Below are 15,969 nucleotides of genomic sequence, written 5' to 3' on the forward strand. Positions count from 1 at the left end.
TAACAATGGCCTGAATTCTGTCTGGTTTCTAAACTAAAACTGAGCCCGGGCTCAGTAAAACTGCTCTCAGGATTAGTTTTTGAGCTGATCAGAGCTTCTTCAGACTGGTTAATCAATTTTGTGATGTCCTGGTTCTACCCAATGAGCAGCTAGGAGCACCGAGCGCACACCAATGACCTGTACGTCACGTGATCACACAAAAATACAAACATTAATCCAATTAAAATATACGTTTAACTGTCAGTGTTCTTGAAAACGTTTTTTCTTGGTAAAATATCTATAAAATATTTTGTGACCCCATCATCTTGCAAGAGATGAGGAGAACTCAAGAGTGCAACCAACAGTGTGTTTCTTTGCAAATATAACAAAGTGTATTAGACAACATTTAAAAGTAGTAATCCCTTGCTTGAACTGCAACCTTATCGTGGTGGAGGGGTTTGAGTACCCAAATGATCCTATGTTGTCCGGGGCTATATGCCCCTGGTAGGGTCTCCCAAGGCAAACAGGTCCTAGGTGACGGGTCAGACTAAGGGCCCTATTTTAACGATCTGAAACGCAAGTATCAAGCGCGAAACGCAAGTAACTTTGTGGGCGGATCTCAGAAATCTAAAATAAGTTGGTCTGAAGTAGCTTCATTACTCATAGGTGTGGTTTGGGCGTAACGTGAAATAAACCAATCAGAGCGACATCTCACATTCCCTTTAAGAGCAGGCGCGCTTGTTCCATGGCGGATTGCTATTATAACGACGGATTTGCCAGGAGCGGTTCACAGCCGAGGAGACCGACGTTCTCGTCAGGGCCGTAAAACACAGAGAAGTGACATTGGGGATGGAGAAACACACCCAAATTAACTTCGGATAAACAGGCGTATGATAATTTGAGTAAATGTGTAAGCTAGATGTATGCTTTTATAATAAATTGTGTATCTATCTATCTATCTATCTATCTATCTATCTATCTATCTATCGTAATAATGTATGATTAGCAAAATTGAAAACTGCTGCTTCTGTGTAGATGAGAGAATCAAAGTGCATTCGCGTTGTGCACACACTACATTGATTATGGCCAAGCATGCGCCCTTAAAATAGCATATGAATAACATGCGCAACGCGCCACTGACTTTAGACGAGGTTTCTCCCGGTCAGTGGCAGAATTGTTTTCTAAACCTGCGAAATAGCACCAGGGAACGTTTGCGCTGGAACACGCCTCCTCTTTGCGCTGAACCGCCCCGGGGAGCGCAAGTGTATTTCCTAGTTTACCAACGTGCGTCTGTGGAGGGAAAAGTCCGCTGTGCATCGGGTGCAAAATAGGAATGATACATGCATCGGTGTACAAAGTCAGTTGCGCTGGGTGCAAGATAGGGCCCTAAGAGTGGTTCATAAGCCCACTATGAAGCAAATAAAAACAAGGGCAGAGACGTCGCCCTGGAGCCAGGCCCGGCCAGGCCCGGCCGGGCTCAGCCCGAAGAAGTGACATGGGGCCGCCCTCCCGTGGGCTCACCACCTTGTAACGGCCACCTAGTGTTAAGTAGTGTTCATGACATGAATGTTGATGTGCCTTTAAGATAACTTCTATGGTGTATGTTATTGCATGCGTGCTGTTTTTATGTGAGCGCACAGTGAGAGTGAGACCGCTCTACTGCTGACCGTTGTTTTATTATAACGTGTTTACTTCCACTTTGGTTTGTAGCGTGTTTCAGAGTGTTTTCTTTTCCCTTATAACATTCGCTTTTCGACATGTATGTGAAGAGTGTGGTTAACTGAGAGGAAACATCTATAAAAGTCTCGTGGAGCTACCAGTTCGTTTGCACTGTCTTGTATTCTTCATCTGGGTAGACTTCAAACTCTCTGACAGACGTTACAACCTGCAGGAGGGACCATAAGGGGCCGGTGCATAGTGGATCGGGTGACAGCCGAAGGCGGGGGCCCCGACGACCCAATCTCTGGACACGGAAACTGGCAATCATATCCAATGGCAATTGCTTTGCAAATAAATCAAACAAAATTTCACTCCAAAGCAAAAGTAATCACCAAATCAAACCACTAGAAATTGTCAGATGCTGGTGTGCTGGTGGACCAGCATATGTTGTCTTTTGGATGCTAGTATGATCCCAGCAAGACCACAACAAAACTTGCTTCTGTATTACATATCACATTTATGTTTACTGGTACACAGTAAAATCCTCAGTGTTAAACACTGCTCAGTTTTCATATAGTCCCAATCTGAGTAAAAGTAACAGTGAAGCAATGTTGCAGTTAGTGAAATTATGTATTATTCACTCTACTGTGATGACTGAGCATTAGTGATGACACCAGCGGTTAACAAGCAGATTCACTGAAGATAAGAGGAACAGCAAGAACAGAAAAAAGAGAAGAGATGAGCAGAAACACAACAACTACAACTGACTTACAGCAACACAGCCTTAGAGGAAATCAACTGCAAATAAAATCAATATCTCACCAGAGGATGATTAAAAGTATAACCATATTTAATTATTACAAAACAGTTTGCTTTATTTCTTTCATATGTTATATGCAGGCTGGGTTTTATAAACACAGAGGTCCCAAATTTAAGGTAGTTAGGGGGGGTTCAGGGGCATCGTCCCAAGAATATTTTGATTTCTTGGATCTACTGTACATATGTGCATTCCAAGAGGCCAAAAATGGACAATTAATATCTATAAAACCATATCAGTGGGCAGTAGATTATTTGTCAATACCTGCTCTCTCCTTATCTCCATCACTCTTTCTTTTTTTCTCAGTCTCCTTATCTTGCCCTCTTGAACTGAGCTTTGACTTAAAGGGCCCTATCTTAACGATCTAAGCGCATGCTAAAGCGCACGATGCAAGTTCACTTAGTGCGTGTCCGAATCCACTTTTGCTAGTTTGATGGGAAAAATGGTCGGCACGCCAGGCGCATGGTCTAAAATGGTTGTCCTGTCCCTATTCTCTTAATGAGTAATGGGTGTGTTTTGGATTTATGTGCGTTAAACCAATCAGAGTCTCATCTCCCATTCCCTTTAAATGGCAGGTGCGCTCGCGCCATGGCGGATTGCTATGTACATGATGGAATTTGATAGTGGAAAGACCGAACGCAGAGCGCAAACAGAACTGCTCGTGCGCAAGGTAAAAGTGCGCAAGCAGACGCTGTATGGGCCAAGCCGGATTCCATCATATCTTTAGGTACACAATAATAATCTTTTACATTGTATCCCTTTTATTTTAAATATTTGGCATGTTTGTGTGCTGCTGTGCGTCCCTGTGTGTGTAATAAGCAGAGTGTACGCGGCGTTGTGGACCGCCTATAGGCGCACATTACTAACGCACTAATTAAATAACAAAACAAAAATTGCGCCATTGACTTTAGACCAGGTTTCAGTAGGTCAATGGCACAGTCTATTTCTGTTGCCTCCAAAAGCAGGATTTGCACCTGCCCACACTGCCAAAAGAACCAAAACCTGGTTCAATGACCATGGTATCACTGTGTAATTACTGTGTGATTTCATGTAATATTCTAATTTTCTGGGATTTTGATTTCGTGGGTTTCATAAGCTGTAAGCCATAATCATCAAAATTATAACAAATAAAGGCTTGAAATATCTCACTTTGCATGTAATGAGTCTATATAATATATTAGTTTCACCTGTTAAGTTGAATTCTTGAAATAATTCTTCTTCTAATTTTATGACCAGCGCTGTAGTGTGTCATAGTGGGCGACTACATCGCGTCTGCGATGCTTCACGACATCACTATAAAAAGACTAGCATGTTTAAAAAAAATGTGTCGGTCCTCCAGGACGGGTTCCGTCAAGAGTGAGTGAGTGAGTGTGTGTGTGTGCGCGCGAGGGAGTGAGTGAGCAAGAGTGTGTGAGTGAGCGTGTGTGTGCGCGTGCGTTAGTGTGTGTGTATGTGAGTGAGTGCGTGTATGTGCGAGTGAATGTGTGTGTGAGACGGCTCGCGATGACTGGTCGGAAAGCAACGTGTAGTCTGACATGTTTCTTGTCGACGACACGACAAGATTTTTAGGAGTCAAAATCGTGTAATCTGACACTAAGTGACAATTGTAACAGACAAAAAAATCGTGTAATCTAAACCAGGTATTATATAAGCCTATTTTCAATTCATAATGGTGAAATTAGACAAAAGTTTATTCGTCTGCCTGATAATTTTTGATAGAATCATTTCTATCCTAAAACAGCTTTTTGTTATCGTCATGTTTGTGGTCTCTCACATTTTGAAAATCTTATAAGATTTTAAAAATCTTTTAGTGTGGCACCAGCTTAAGGCAAAGAATCACTATTGATCTCTTGCATACTTCTTCTTCTTCTTCTGGACAAAACTTAGGTGTGTAACTCATCCTGCACCATTTGTCTTAGACTCATGAATGAGGTGTCAAATCGACCGGCTTATTGAGGAGAGGTGTACTTTGTCTTTTCTAAGTGATTGGACCTTTGATGTTCGCACAGCGGACTTTGATGTTGCATTGACGGAATGTTTGTGAATTTGAATCTCAGCTGTCACATTTGGATCAAAGAAATGTTTGTGCCCATGACTTTAGCGACTCCAGCTGCTAAAGTAACTATTTCAAATGTGCCACCTTTCATTTCAAACGACGCCATTACTAAAGATTTGGAAAATCTGGAAAAATGGCAAATCCAGTTAGAATGATCCCGTTAGGATGTAAAAACACGGCATTGAAATACGTTCTTTCAGATGGCAAGTTTTTATGTTTTTCACCTGAGCGTACGTTAGAGATCTCGAGAAAATTCCTATATGCTGCTTGCAAGTACCGACAACCTTAAGTGCTTTGAATATGGAAATTTAGGCCACAAACATTTCTCTTTTGAAAAAGTGGAGAAGGAACAGCGTTTGTCTGTCGATTAAACAGAGAGCAGATCATCCAGAGACAACAACAGTACTGATACAGTGGAAATTACAATGACACAACAAAAGCAAGTGACAGAGAAGCAAAGACCTTCTGAGGGAGGCATCAGGCACAATGAGGAGAGTGAAAGCGATGCTGATGTTGAGGGTAGTGAGCAAGCTCGATGTAGTTCTGCTGCTGTCAGGCATTCAAGTTATGAAGTTAAAGATGTGGATAATGGTGAGAATGTGACATATGTACAAGCAGTAGAGGAAAACTCAATAGATGAGTTGGATGGACTGTTTCAATGTACTGATGATAGTATGCCAAGTCAAGTCAACTTCATTTATATAGAGCTTTTAACAAGATGGACTGTTTCAAAGCAGCTTTACAGTGATGATAGGAAATTAAAGTAACAGAGATTGTTTTGGCTTGACAGCAGCTCTAGAATAAAGTTAATGTCCAGCTAAAGTTAGTTTTGATCGATTCACTTCCGTTGCAAAGATCATTAGTTATTAACTTAGGGGCCGCTAACACGACACCGTTCTAACAGAAAACCCTTAACGCGCTCCGACTGCTCAATTACACGACAACAGTGCCTGGTAAACCTTTGGGGATAAACAGAGAGACTAATATTAGCGTAGACGCCATTCGTCTTATGGTGTAACGAGTACATCAGGATTTATGGGGAGTGTTCCCGGTTCCGGCTGACCTAATCTATGCAGCCTAACATTGAATTATAGAAGTTTATAATGTGTTATGTGTATGCTAGGTCAAAGAGATGTGTTTTTAGTGTAGATCTGAACTGACAGAGGGTTTCTGCTTCCCGGACAATGTTAGGAAGACTGTTCCAGAGTTTTGGTGCTAAAGCAGTCGATATTGATATTCTAAGTATTATCAACTGGCCGGAATTTTGAGATCACAATAGACGTGAAGGACTATAATGCGTTAAGAGCTCGATCAAGTACTGCGGAGCTAAACCATTTAGTGCTTTGTAAGTAATCAGCAATATTTTAAAATGTATACGATGTTTAATAGGGAGCCAATGCAGTGTTGACAGAACTGGGCTAATATGGTCATACTTCCTGGTTCTGGTAAGAACTCGAGCTGCTGCGTTTTGGACCAGCTGTAATTTGTTTATTAAGCGTGCAGGGCAACCACCCAGTAGAGCATTACAATAATCTAGCCTTGAGTCCCTCAGTCCCTGCGTCACGCTCTCCTGCTGGCTGTGTTCCTGGTCATCGGCTCCCCCTAAGAAGAGACTGCCTTCAGCGCTGGAACTATTATTGCATCGATCTGTCTTTACCCTTGAGTATTTGTTATCTAATAAATACATCTTTGCACTTGCATTTGCTTCCGTTCAGTTTATCGTTACAGAACAATCTGACCAACCATGGAAACAGCAAGCGCGGCAACGTTTAAGGAGTTCGTTGACCACAGTAACGCCAGGATGGATCAGCAGCAGGAAAGTATATCGGTAACACTTTACAATACGGGTGCACTAATCTGCATTAATTCATGCTTAACTAATGCACAGATAATCATGTGTTAATGTATGACTCATGAAGAACTAAACCATTAATTAATGATTACTGCATCAGCAACTAATAAAGATTCTAAATGATTAATAGATTAAGTAATAAATGAATTGTTATTAATTAAATGTGTCATAATGTATTAATTCCTTAATAACTTATTTTATTAACTAAAAGTATAAATTAATGTGTTAATTACCACAGTTGGTCAAAGCAATGTACTTCAACTTCCAGCTGTCTGCTTTAATTAATCATTAACTAATGATTCGCAAATGTATCATTATGTTATGACTTTACTTGTTGAGGCACATGACTATTAACTAATTGTTAAGTAATATGCCATTTTGGTGCCATGTAAACCCATAAATGGCATATTATTTAACAAATTAGTTAATAGTCATGTGCCTCAACAAGTAAAGTCATAACATAATGATACATTTGCAAATCATTAGTTAATGATTAATTAAAGCAGACAGCTGGAAGTTGAAGTACATTGCTTTGACCAACTGTGGTAATTAACACATTAATTTATACTTTTAGTTAATAAAATAAGTTATTAAGGAATTAATACATTATGACACATGTAATTAATAACAATTCATATATTACTTAATCTATTAATCATTTAGAATCTTTATTAGTTACTGATGCAGTAATCATTAATTAATGGTTTAGTTCTTCATAAGTCATACATTAACACATGATTATCTGTGCATTAGTTAAGCATGAATTAATGCTTATTAGTGCACCCGTATTGTAAAGTGTTACCAGTATATCTAACACCGGACGCGCTGTCCAAGCGCTTGTGACGCAGGTGTCCGGGCTCACGCAGCAGATCCAACTACTGAACGCTCCCACTGTGCCGCCCGTTCCCCCTGTCATACCTGAGATGGGTCGTGATCGTCCAGAACCACGCCTACCTGTTCCTGAGAGTTATGCTGGTGAGCCTAATTTGTGTAGAGCGTTTCTCACCAAATGTTCTATGCATTTTTCGCTACAGCCTAAGACGTTCGCGACTGAGGAATCGAAGGTGGCATTCGTTCTAACATTACTGAAGGGAAGAGCGGCCCTGTGGGGAATGGCGGTGTGGGAGAACCAAGACCAATGCTGCACCTTGTTCCACGCACTAGCCGCCGAGATGAAGAGAGTCTTCGACCGGGCGGTAGCGGGTAAGGAGGCTGCCAGAAGACTCGCCGACCTAAGACAAGGAAGCTCCTTGGTGGCTGACTATTCAATCGAGTTTCGCACTCTGGCGGCTGAGTGCAAGTGGAACGAGGAGGCACAGTGGGATATGTTCCTGCATGGGCTGGCCGACCGTGTTCAGAGAGAAATGTACTTGCTGGACCTGCCTCCTCATCTCAACGGGCTCATTGATCTGGAGCTGCGGGTGGACGCCCGCATCAACCAGTTGGACCAACACGTTCACTCCGTTCGCACCCACGGAGGCGCCGGACCTCGAGGCGGCGTGGAGGAGAACATGGTTGGTCCCATCGACGATCACGAGCCCATGCAGGTGGGGAGAGCCCGGCTTTCCCGGGAGGAGAGGGAAAGGCGGAGATCCCATGGACTCTGTCTTTACTGTGGTAGCCGCGGACAATTTCTACACTCGTGCCCGGTAAAAGAGCAAGCCCGATAGTAAGGTTGAGGCAACTATCGAGTGGGATCTCCGCCGGGAAGTCCTCACCATCTACTCTCCTTCCGGTAAGACTGAGATGGGCCTGGACACACACCTGCCATTTTATGTGGGTGTGTCTCGTTACGTTCATTGTTTCAGGTGGGCGTTGCCGCTAATCATCCCGATCAGCGGTCATCTCGCAGCCTATTTAATGCCCTCTCTCCCGTCTCATGTTGTCAGATCGTTGTTTGAGTATCCCGTCCTCGTGCCTGTTCCTGTTCCCTCGTGTTTCCTGTGTACTGGACTCTGGATTACTTCACCTCTGATCTCACCGCGGATTCACCATCACCTTCACTCTGCACCTTGGATTTGCCTGTCTCAGTCCCTGCGTCAGGCTCTCCTGCTGGCTTCCGTCCAGTTTATCGTTACAAAATTTTGTCAGGGCGTGAAGAAATATAGAGCTGCGTATCATTAGCATAACAGTGAAAACTAATGCCATGCTTCCTAATGATATCTCCCAAGGGTAGCATGTACAGATTGAACAGCAACGGTCCTAGTACTGAGCCTTGGGGTATGCCATACTGAACTTGTGATCGATGAGACATCTCTTCATTTACTGCTACAAACTGATAACGGTCAGATAAGTATGATTTAAACCATGCTAATGCAATTCCACTAATGCCAACATAATTTTCGAATCTATTTATTAAAAGAATGTTGTGGTCAATAGTGTCAAATGCAGCACTAAGATCGAGTAACACTAATAGAGATATACAACCATGATCGGATGATAGGAGCAAATCATTTGTGACTCTAATGAGAGCTGTCTCAGTACTATGGTACGGTCTAAATCCTCGCAGATATCATTTCTTTCTAAAAAGGAACATAGTTGTGAGGATACAGCCTTTTCTAGTATCTTTGACAGAAAATGTAGATTTGAGATCAGCCTGTAATTGACTAATTCTGTAGGATCAAGTTGCGTTTTTATCATAGCCAGCTTAAACGTTTTTGGTACATATTCTAATGACAAAGATGAACTAATCATATTAAGAAGAGGATCTATGACCTCTGGAAGCATCTCTTTCAGTAGCTTAGTCGGTATAGGGTCTAACATACATGTTGTCGATTTAGATGATTTAATGAGTTTAGAAAATTCGAATAAAATAGGGTAATAAGATTGACAATATTACACTTTAATTTAATGTAGTGTTCCTGTAGAGTATGTTGGTCATTCTCAGGGAATGCATGAACGGATAAGACAATTACTTTGAATGCAATATAAGTCACTTTAGACCATCTGCCACATGCACTAATGTAATGAACGATCTGATGTAAAGTGTAGTGCAAAACAATGTGAAACTACAAGGTTATTTTTAGAAAGTCTTTAATACTGATATTTGACAACTGTTTGACTGACAGCAGAAGTTCAGGAGTCTTCAGAAGAATCACTAACCTACAAGAAAGAATAAAATACTTTCAACTCCAATAACAGGTGGGATGTAAATGTCCTGATCATCCAGTTAGACTTTTTTTGTGATAATGACCGGCTGACTTTACATATTTACATTAAAAAAACTGTTGTATGACATGGTTTATGTTAGTCTATCATAGTATGATGATCAATAATTACAATACATACTGAAAGAAAAATCAGATTTAGTAGATCTGCCGTCACTATTAGTAAGATCTGAGTTTTTGATTGCGATCACATCACCTTAATCACAGCAGAACATGCGCACGTCATTGAGAGCGGTGTCGTCTCCTTTTCCCTGTGGCTCTTCTATCCGGGTCTTGATGCCACAGATTCCTTTTCCCATACAGGTTGGGCTCCAGTTGCCCCAATTGCCCCAGTCTGTGCCGTCACCCTGCAGATAATAACCTCCAGTGCAGGTAAACCTGGAAAAAATTCAGATGTGACAATATTATGATAAAATATGTTATTGTGCTGTCGGATTGAATGTCAGTCACATGATCACCTGCAGCAATCACAATCACGAACAGCAGCACGACTGCGAGTGTGATATTAACTAAACTATAGATGGGGGAAAACTGAGTCCTTAAATGGAAAAATATAACCAGGATGAGTAAGAGATGTTATAACTTATAGCAGCACACACTCACTTGATGTTGTTTGCGGCCGTATCATCTCCATCTCCTTGGGAAGATTCAACTCTTAGCTGGAAAGCTGTCAAGTATCCAGAAGAACACCATTTGATATCTGTCCAGTCACCCCAGCTGAAGAAAACACACAAAGAGGTTGCCTGATCAAATCAATGATTATTTTCAAGAAAGTCCTCAATTTACTTATCTAGTTTAAACACTTAATGCAAGAATTGTTAATAATTTGAGTCCATTACCGTCCTACGTCGGACTCAATTGTAGTGTAGTCATGTGAGCCTGATGATCCTGTGGACCGAGTGACACAGTGAAGACGAATCCCATTGAGCGCTGTATCATCACCACGACCAATTGGTCTTTCCACCTTAAAACAACAACATTGAGACAATCTTCCAATTTGAAAGAGTTAACTCTAACCCAACCCATAGTAACATTTATCTTCATGCTCTTTAGTATTACACAGACACTGTAAAAATCTTAAGCAGGTGCAGTTCCCTGGAGAAACCTGGAATTAAATGACAAACGGCAACTCCACAGTTTTGAACCTTTGAAGCGCTCATCCACCCCCATATTAGCAAAATAGAGTCAATGCCAAACTTACCCTCAGACTAAACCCTGCGGCGTACCTTCCAATTGGACACATGCTCTTATATCCCCACGATCCCCAATTCATTCCGTTCGACACCGTCAGCTCAGATCTGTAATATCGTTCGATGCTCCGCTCAGAACGACCTTCTGCGGGCCGACCGCTCACATGCCCAATAATGGCTAGCAGTGAAAACATCATGGAAAAGAAGTGATGCATTGCTACAGAACTGGTCTGATTGAAAAATACTGATTGTTAGATTAATTTTCAGGTAGACTATCTGCAGCCTCAGCTATCAGTGATCAGGTGGAAACAGACGCCTCAACCCTTGTGATGTGAGAATGATCAAGCAGACACAGAGACTGTCTAGTACCATAACATTCTCAAGTTTATTAAGAAAAAAGGCTCATATTTATACACAAGATTAAGCAAAATCATCCACGATGTCCATTCCATCCAATCATAGTACTCAAAGATCAACCCCTACCATATTTGGCATATTAAGAAATACAATAACAAGGAAGAGAGGTCAGATGTTTAAATGTATGTGCGTGTCTTGTGATCACGTTTGGGTGCAAGTGTATAAGTGTGTTCAACCCTAGTTCTTGTTTTGTCTAGGTGTGTCCCTGATGTGCAGATAACAACGAAAAGACGTTACACAGGGGCAGTCTTACACAAGAATAGTCAAATGTGGAGCCTAAGAAATAAGAAAATAATAACAATGGCCACTTTAAATGAATTCTGTCTGGTTTCTAAACTAAAACTGAGCCATTTGGGTCATTTGGTACCGGGCCGCACAGAAAGAATAAATAACTTACCGTATTTTCCGGACTGTAAGTCGCTCCGGAGTATAAGTCGCATCAGTCAAAAAATGTGTCATGAAGAGGAAAAAACATATAGCCTATAAGTCGCACTGGACTATAAATCGCATTTATTTAGAAATGTATTTCACAGACACACACACACACACACACACCAAAAAAACAAGGTTACAGACAGGGCAGTTCTCCATTACGGACGTGAGCGCTCTGAAAGCGGCACTGAACTTGCACAGAGACCTCAAACAGAAAGCACAAAGCCTGTCTTTAAATTTAATTTAGTTTTGTATTAATTGTATCTTAATTTTAATCAATGTTTCATCAACCAATTGCCTGGATTTAATAAATAAGTAAATGTAGTAGAAAATAGATAATCATGACACGGAGGCACCCGCGCATGAACTGGACCTCACAGAACTGAGACACATATAGAAAGCTTGAAATGTCTACTTTTAAACAGAACAATTCAAAACGGAAGAAAACGGACTGTTCTCTGCTTATGTAATTCGTATGAAATGTGCATTTCTCTCTGGCGCGTTCACAACTGCGAAGATCGCGAGTCAGCATCGTCAACTTCAAATTTTCTCCGTTACATCCGTCTATGACTCACTCTTGGCTCATAGCAAGACGCTTGTCTCGGTCACGTGATACGTTACTGCTAAAAATAAACCCACAAGCTAGCAAAATGAGTAAAAAACAAACGTCTCTGGAAAGTTGCTTTGCGAAGGGGAAACGGCCCAGTGAGGAGACAGAAGAAGAGCCTACGACTTCCAAGAAAAAGAAATCTGCATTTAACAGACAATACCAGGAGTCCTACTGGAAATATGGATTTATCGCAACAGGTGATTTACACGCACCAAGCCCGCTCTGCATAATATGTGGCAACCAGCTCTCTAATGAGACAATAAAGCCTTCAAAACTGCTTCGGACCACTTGGAGATCAAGCACCCCGCATTAAAAGACAAGCCTTTTGAGTATTTTGAAAGAAAAAAGTGTGAACAAAAAGAAGAATTGTGAAGAATTGATCCTTCCCGCCACAAAAGACATTTGCCGTGAACTTCTAGGAGACGCTGCGGTTAAAAAGATAGCACAGGTGCCTCTTTCGGCTAGCACCGTCACTCGGCGCATTGACGAAATAGCAGAGGACATTGAAACACAATTGTTGGAGAGGATAAATACATCACCGTGGTACGCACTCCAGGTTGACGAGTCTACAGATATTGACAACAAGGCAATACTACTTGTTTATGTGCGATATCTTTATCAGGAGGATGTGCATGAGGATATGTTATGTGCACTATCGTTGCCAACCAAAACCACAGCCGAAGAACTTTTCAAGTCGCTGGATGACTATATATCAGGAAAACTGAAATGGTCATTTTGTGTTGGCATATGCACAGACGGAGCTGCTGCCATGAAAGGATGGCTGTCTGGTTTAACTGCTCGGATTAAAGAGGTTGCACCTGAATGTGAGTCTACGTGTCATTCACAGGGAAATGCTGGCTAGCCGAAAAATGCCACTGGAACTTAACAGTGTATTGAATGATGTTGTTAAAGTTATTAACCACATCAAAGCACACACCCTTAACTCGCGTCTGTTCGAGCAGCTTTGTGAGGAGATGGACGCGGAGCACAGACGCCTTCTCTTATACACAGAAATAAGATGGTTATCCCGAGGGAGATTGCTGGCCAGAGTGTTTGAATTACGAGAGCCGCTGCAGAGATTTCTCTCCGAAAAAAAGTCACCGCTGGCAGCACATTTCAGTGACGAGGAATGGGTCGCAAAACTCGCTTACTTATGTGACATATTCAACCTGCTCAATGAACTCAATCTGTCACTTCAGGGGAAAATGACAACAGTCTTCAAGTTGGCTGATAAAGTAGCTGCATTTAAAGCCAAACTGGATTTGTGGGGACGTCGCGTGAACAGAGGTATATTTGACATGTTTCCAACATTGGCGTGGATTTTGGAAGAGACTGAGCCCGAGCCTCCATTCTCCCAGCTGGTGAACGATCACCTGTCTTCGCTTTTAAAAGAGTTCAAGCGCTACTTCCCAACCACAAAAGACCCACGAACTGCCAAGGAATGGATTCGCGACCCATTTGTCAACAAACCAGGTGAATCCAGCATGTCTGTGCAAGAAGATCAACTGCTGGAGATCGCAAATGACGGCGGCCTTAAAAGTATGTTCGAGACAACAACTCTGCCGGTGTTCTGGATAAAAGTCATGACAGAATACCCTGAGATCGCCACAACAGCACTGAAAACCCTGTTGCCATTTCCGTCAGGACCGTCTTGTTACAGAGAAACAGGCTCAGGGCTCCCACTGATTCAGCGTTATAGTGAGTTGTATTTTTCATGCCCTTTAAATTTGTTTTTGTGGTGTATCTTATTTTGAAGGCATGTTTTACGTTACCATAGCGACCAGAGAGCGTTAGGGGGCAGAAAGGATGTTACTCATGTTATGTTGTTGGCGCGATGTTACGAGGACGCTGCTAATAAAGTTGCAAGTATGCCTACACATTGGATTCACGTTTATTATAATATTTAAAAAATACCCCAGTTTTTATGCAGGTCGTATCATTTTATTTTGTTGTATTTATCCGCCACACCTTAAAGGCCGGTCCGTGAAAATATTGTCTGATATTAAACCGGTCCGTGGCGCAAAAAAGGTTGGGGACCGCTGTATTAGACAACATTTAAAAGTAGTAATCCCCTCCTTGAACTGCAACCTTATCGTGGTGGAGGGGTTTGAGTACCCGAATGATCCTATGAAATTGAAAAGACTTTTTACGTTTTTACATTTTAAGTTGTAATATTATTTCAAAATATCACTGTATTTTTGATCAAATAAATGCAACCTTTGTGAGCAGAAGAGACTTCTTTCAAAGATAATCTTACTGGCACCAAACTTTTCAATGAAAGAAAAAAACAAAACTTGTACTCACACAAATTGGTTTCCCCGGCTGATGCAGGAACATCTACAGCCACATCAGCTGAAAATGAGAAATACAAGAAGTTGAATCAATATATTATACATTTACAAGATCATAATACATCACACAGTACACACGGATCAAATCTGTTTATTTTAATGCTCAAATAAGTCATGTTTGCATTTGTACTCAACATCAAAAATACACATTACATTACACTAACTTGTGAGATATTAAGCTAAAAATTCTCACATAATAAATGTTTGTTGACATTTCAAAGGTGTCTTTTATTGATAATGAATTTAATCATTTTAGAAAAAGGGGGTTTCAGAAACCTTTAATAGTTCAGAGTGATTATCATTAAAAAGAATAAACCAACTATTTTCAGATAATTAATAGAAATAGTTTGGTAGTTGGAGGTGCTGATTCTCATCCCAGCCACTTCACACTCGGCTGAAAACCGTCCCAGTGAATGCTGAAGGTCCTGGTCTGATGGCGCCAGCACAACAACATCATCCGCAAAAGCAGAGACAAAATTGCGTGGTCCCCAAACCTGACACCCTCCGGCCCCTGGCTGCGCCTAGAAATTTTGTCCATAAAAATTATTATTATTATAATATAACTAGCACAGAAGTCCAATAACAGAACACCGCTCGGGTTCAGATCAGGGGGGCCTTCGTCCCAGTCATGCCCCTCCAGGTGTCACTGTCGCTGCCCACGTGGGTGTTGAAGTCCCCCAGTAGAACGACGGAGTCCCCGGTCGGAGCACTTTCCAGCACCCCTCCCAGGGACCCCAAGAAGGCCGGGTACTCTACACTGCTGTTTGGCCCGTAGGCGCACACGACAGTGAGAGACCTATCCCCGACCCGAAGGCGCAGGGAACCAACCCTCTCGTTCACCGGGGTGAACTCCAACACATGGCGGCTGAGCTGGGGGGCTATAAGCAAACCCACACCAGCCCGCCGCCTCTCACCATGGGCAACTCCAGAGTGGTGAAGAGTCCATCCTCTCTCCAGGAGTGTGGTTCCAGAGCCCAAGCCGTAAGTAGAGGTGATCCCGACCATCTCTAGTCGGTACCTCTCAACCTCACGCACAATCTCAGGCTCCTTCCCCGCCAGCGAGGTGACATTCCACGTCCCTAGAGCTAGTTTCCGTGTCCAGAGATCGGGTTGTCGAGGCCCCTGCCTTTGACTGCCACCCGATCCTCTAAGCAGGTCCCTTACGGTCCCTACTACAGGTGGTGAGCCCACGGGAGGGCGGCCCCACGTCGCTCCTTCAGGCTGAGCCCGGCCGGACCCCATGGGGGAGGCCCAGCCACCAGGCGCTCTCATATGAGCCCCAACCTCGGGCCTGGCTCCAGGTTGGGACCCCGGCTGCGCCATGCCGGGCGACACCACGGTCCTTGATCTTAACTCCATCATAAAGGTCTGACCCGTCACCTAGGACCTGTTTGCCTTGGGAGACCCTACCAGGGGCATATAGCCCCGGACAACATAGC

At 42.5% G+C, this 15,969-nt stretch overlaps 2 protein-coding genes across 2 annotated transcripts in view; both read right to left on the bottom strand.

Moving 5' to 3' along the window:
- The window catches only part of cUnh18orf54 (chromosome Un C18orf54 homolog), a 143,575-nt gene that overhangs the window by 7,460 nt on the left and 120,146 nt on the right, over positions 1–15,969 (bottom strand). The gene's annotated exons all lie outside the window — the stretch shown is intronic.
- On the bottom strand, positions 9,380–11,101 carry LOC311277061 (vitelline membrane outer layer protein 1-like). Its single transcript, XM_084387205.1, has 5 exons — positions 10,732–11,101; positions 10,370–10,494; positions 10,134–10,247; positions 9,727–9,908; positions 9,380–9,465 (listed from the first exon to the last, which is right to left on the bottom strand). The coding sequence occupies exons 1-4, from the start codon at positions 10,933–10,935 to the stop codon at positions 9,728–9,730; spliced, it is 624 nt and encodes a 207-aa protein (XP_084243331.1). The 5' UTR covers positions 10,936–11,101; the 3' UTR covers positions 9,380–9,465; position 9,727.

This window comes from Rutilus rutilus (assembly GCF_951802725.1).
Source record: "Rutilus rutilus genome assembly, chromosome: 18".
Classification (NCBI taxonomy): Eukaryota; Metazoa; Chordata; class Actinopteri; order Cypriniformes; family Leuciscidae; genus Rutilus; species Rutilus rutilus.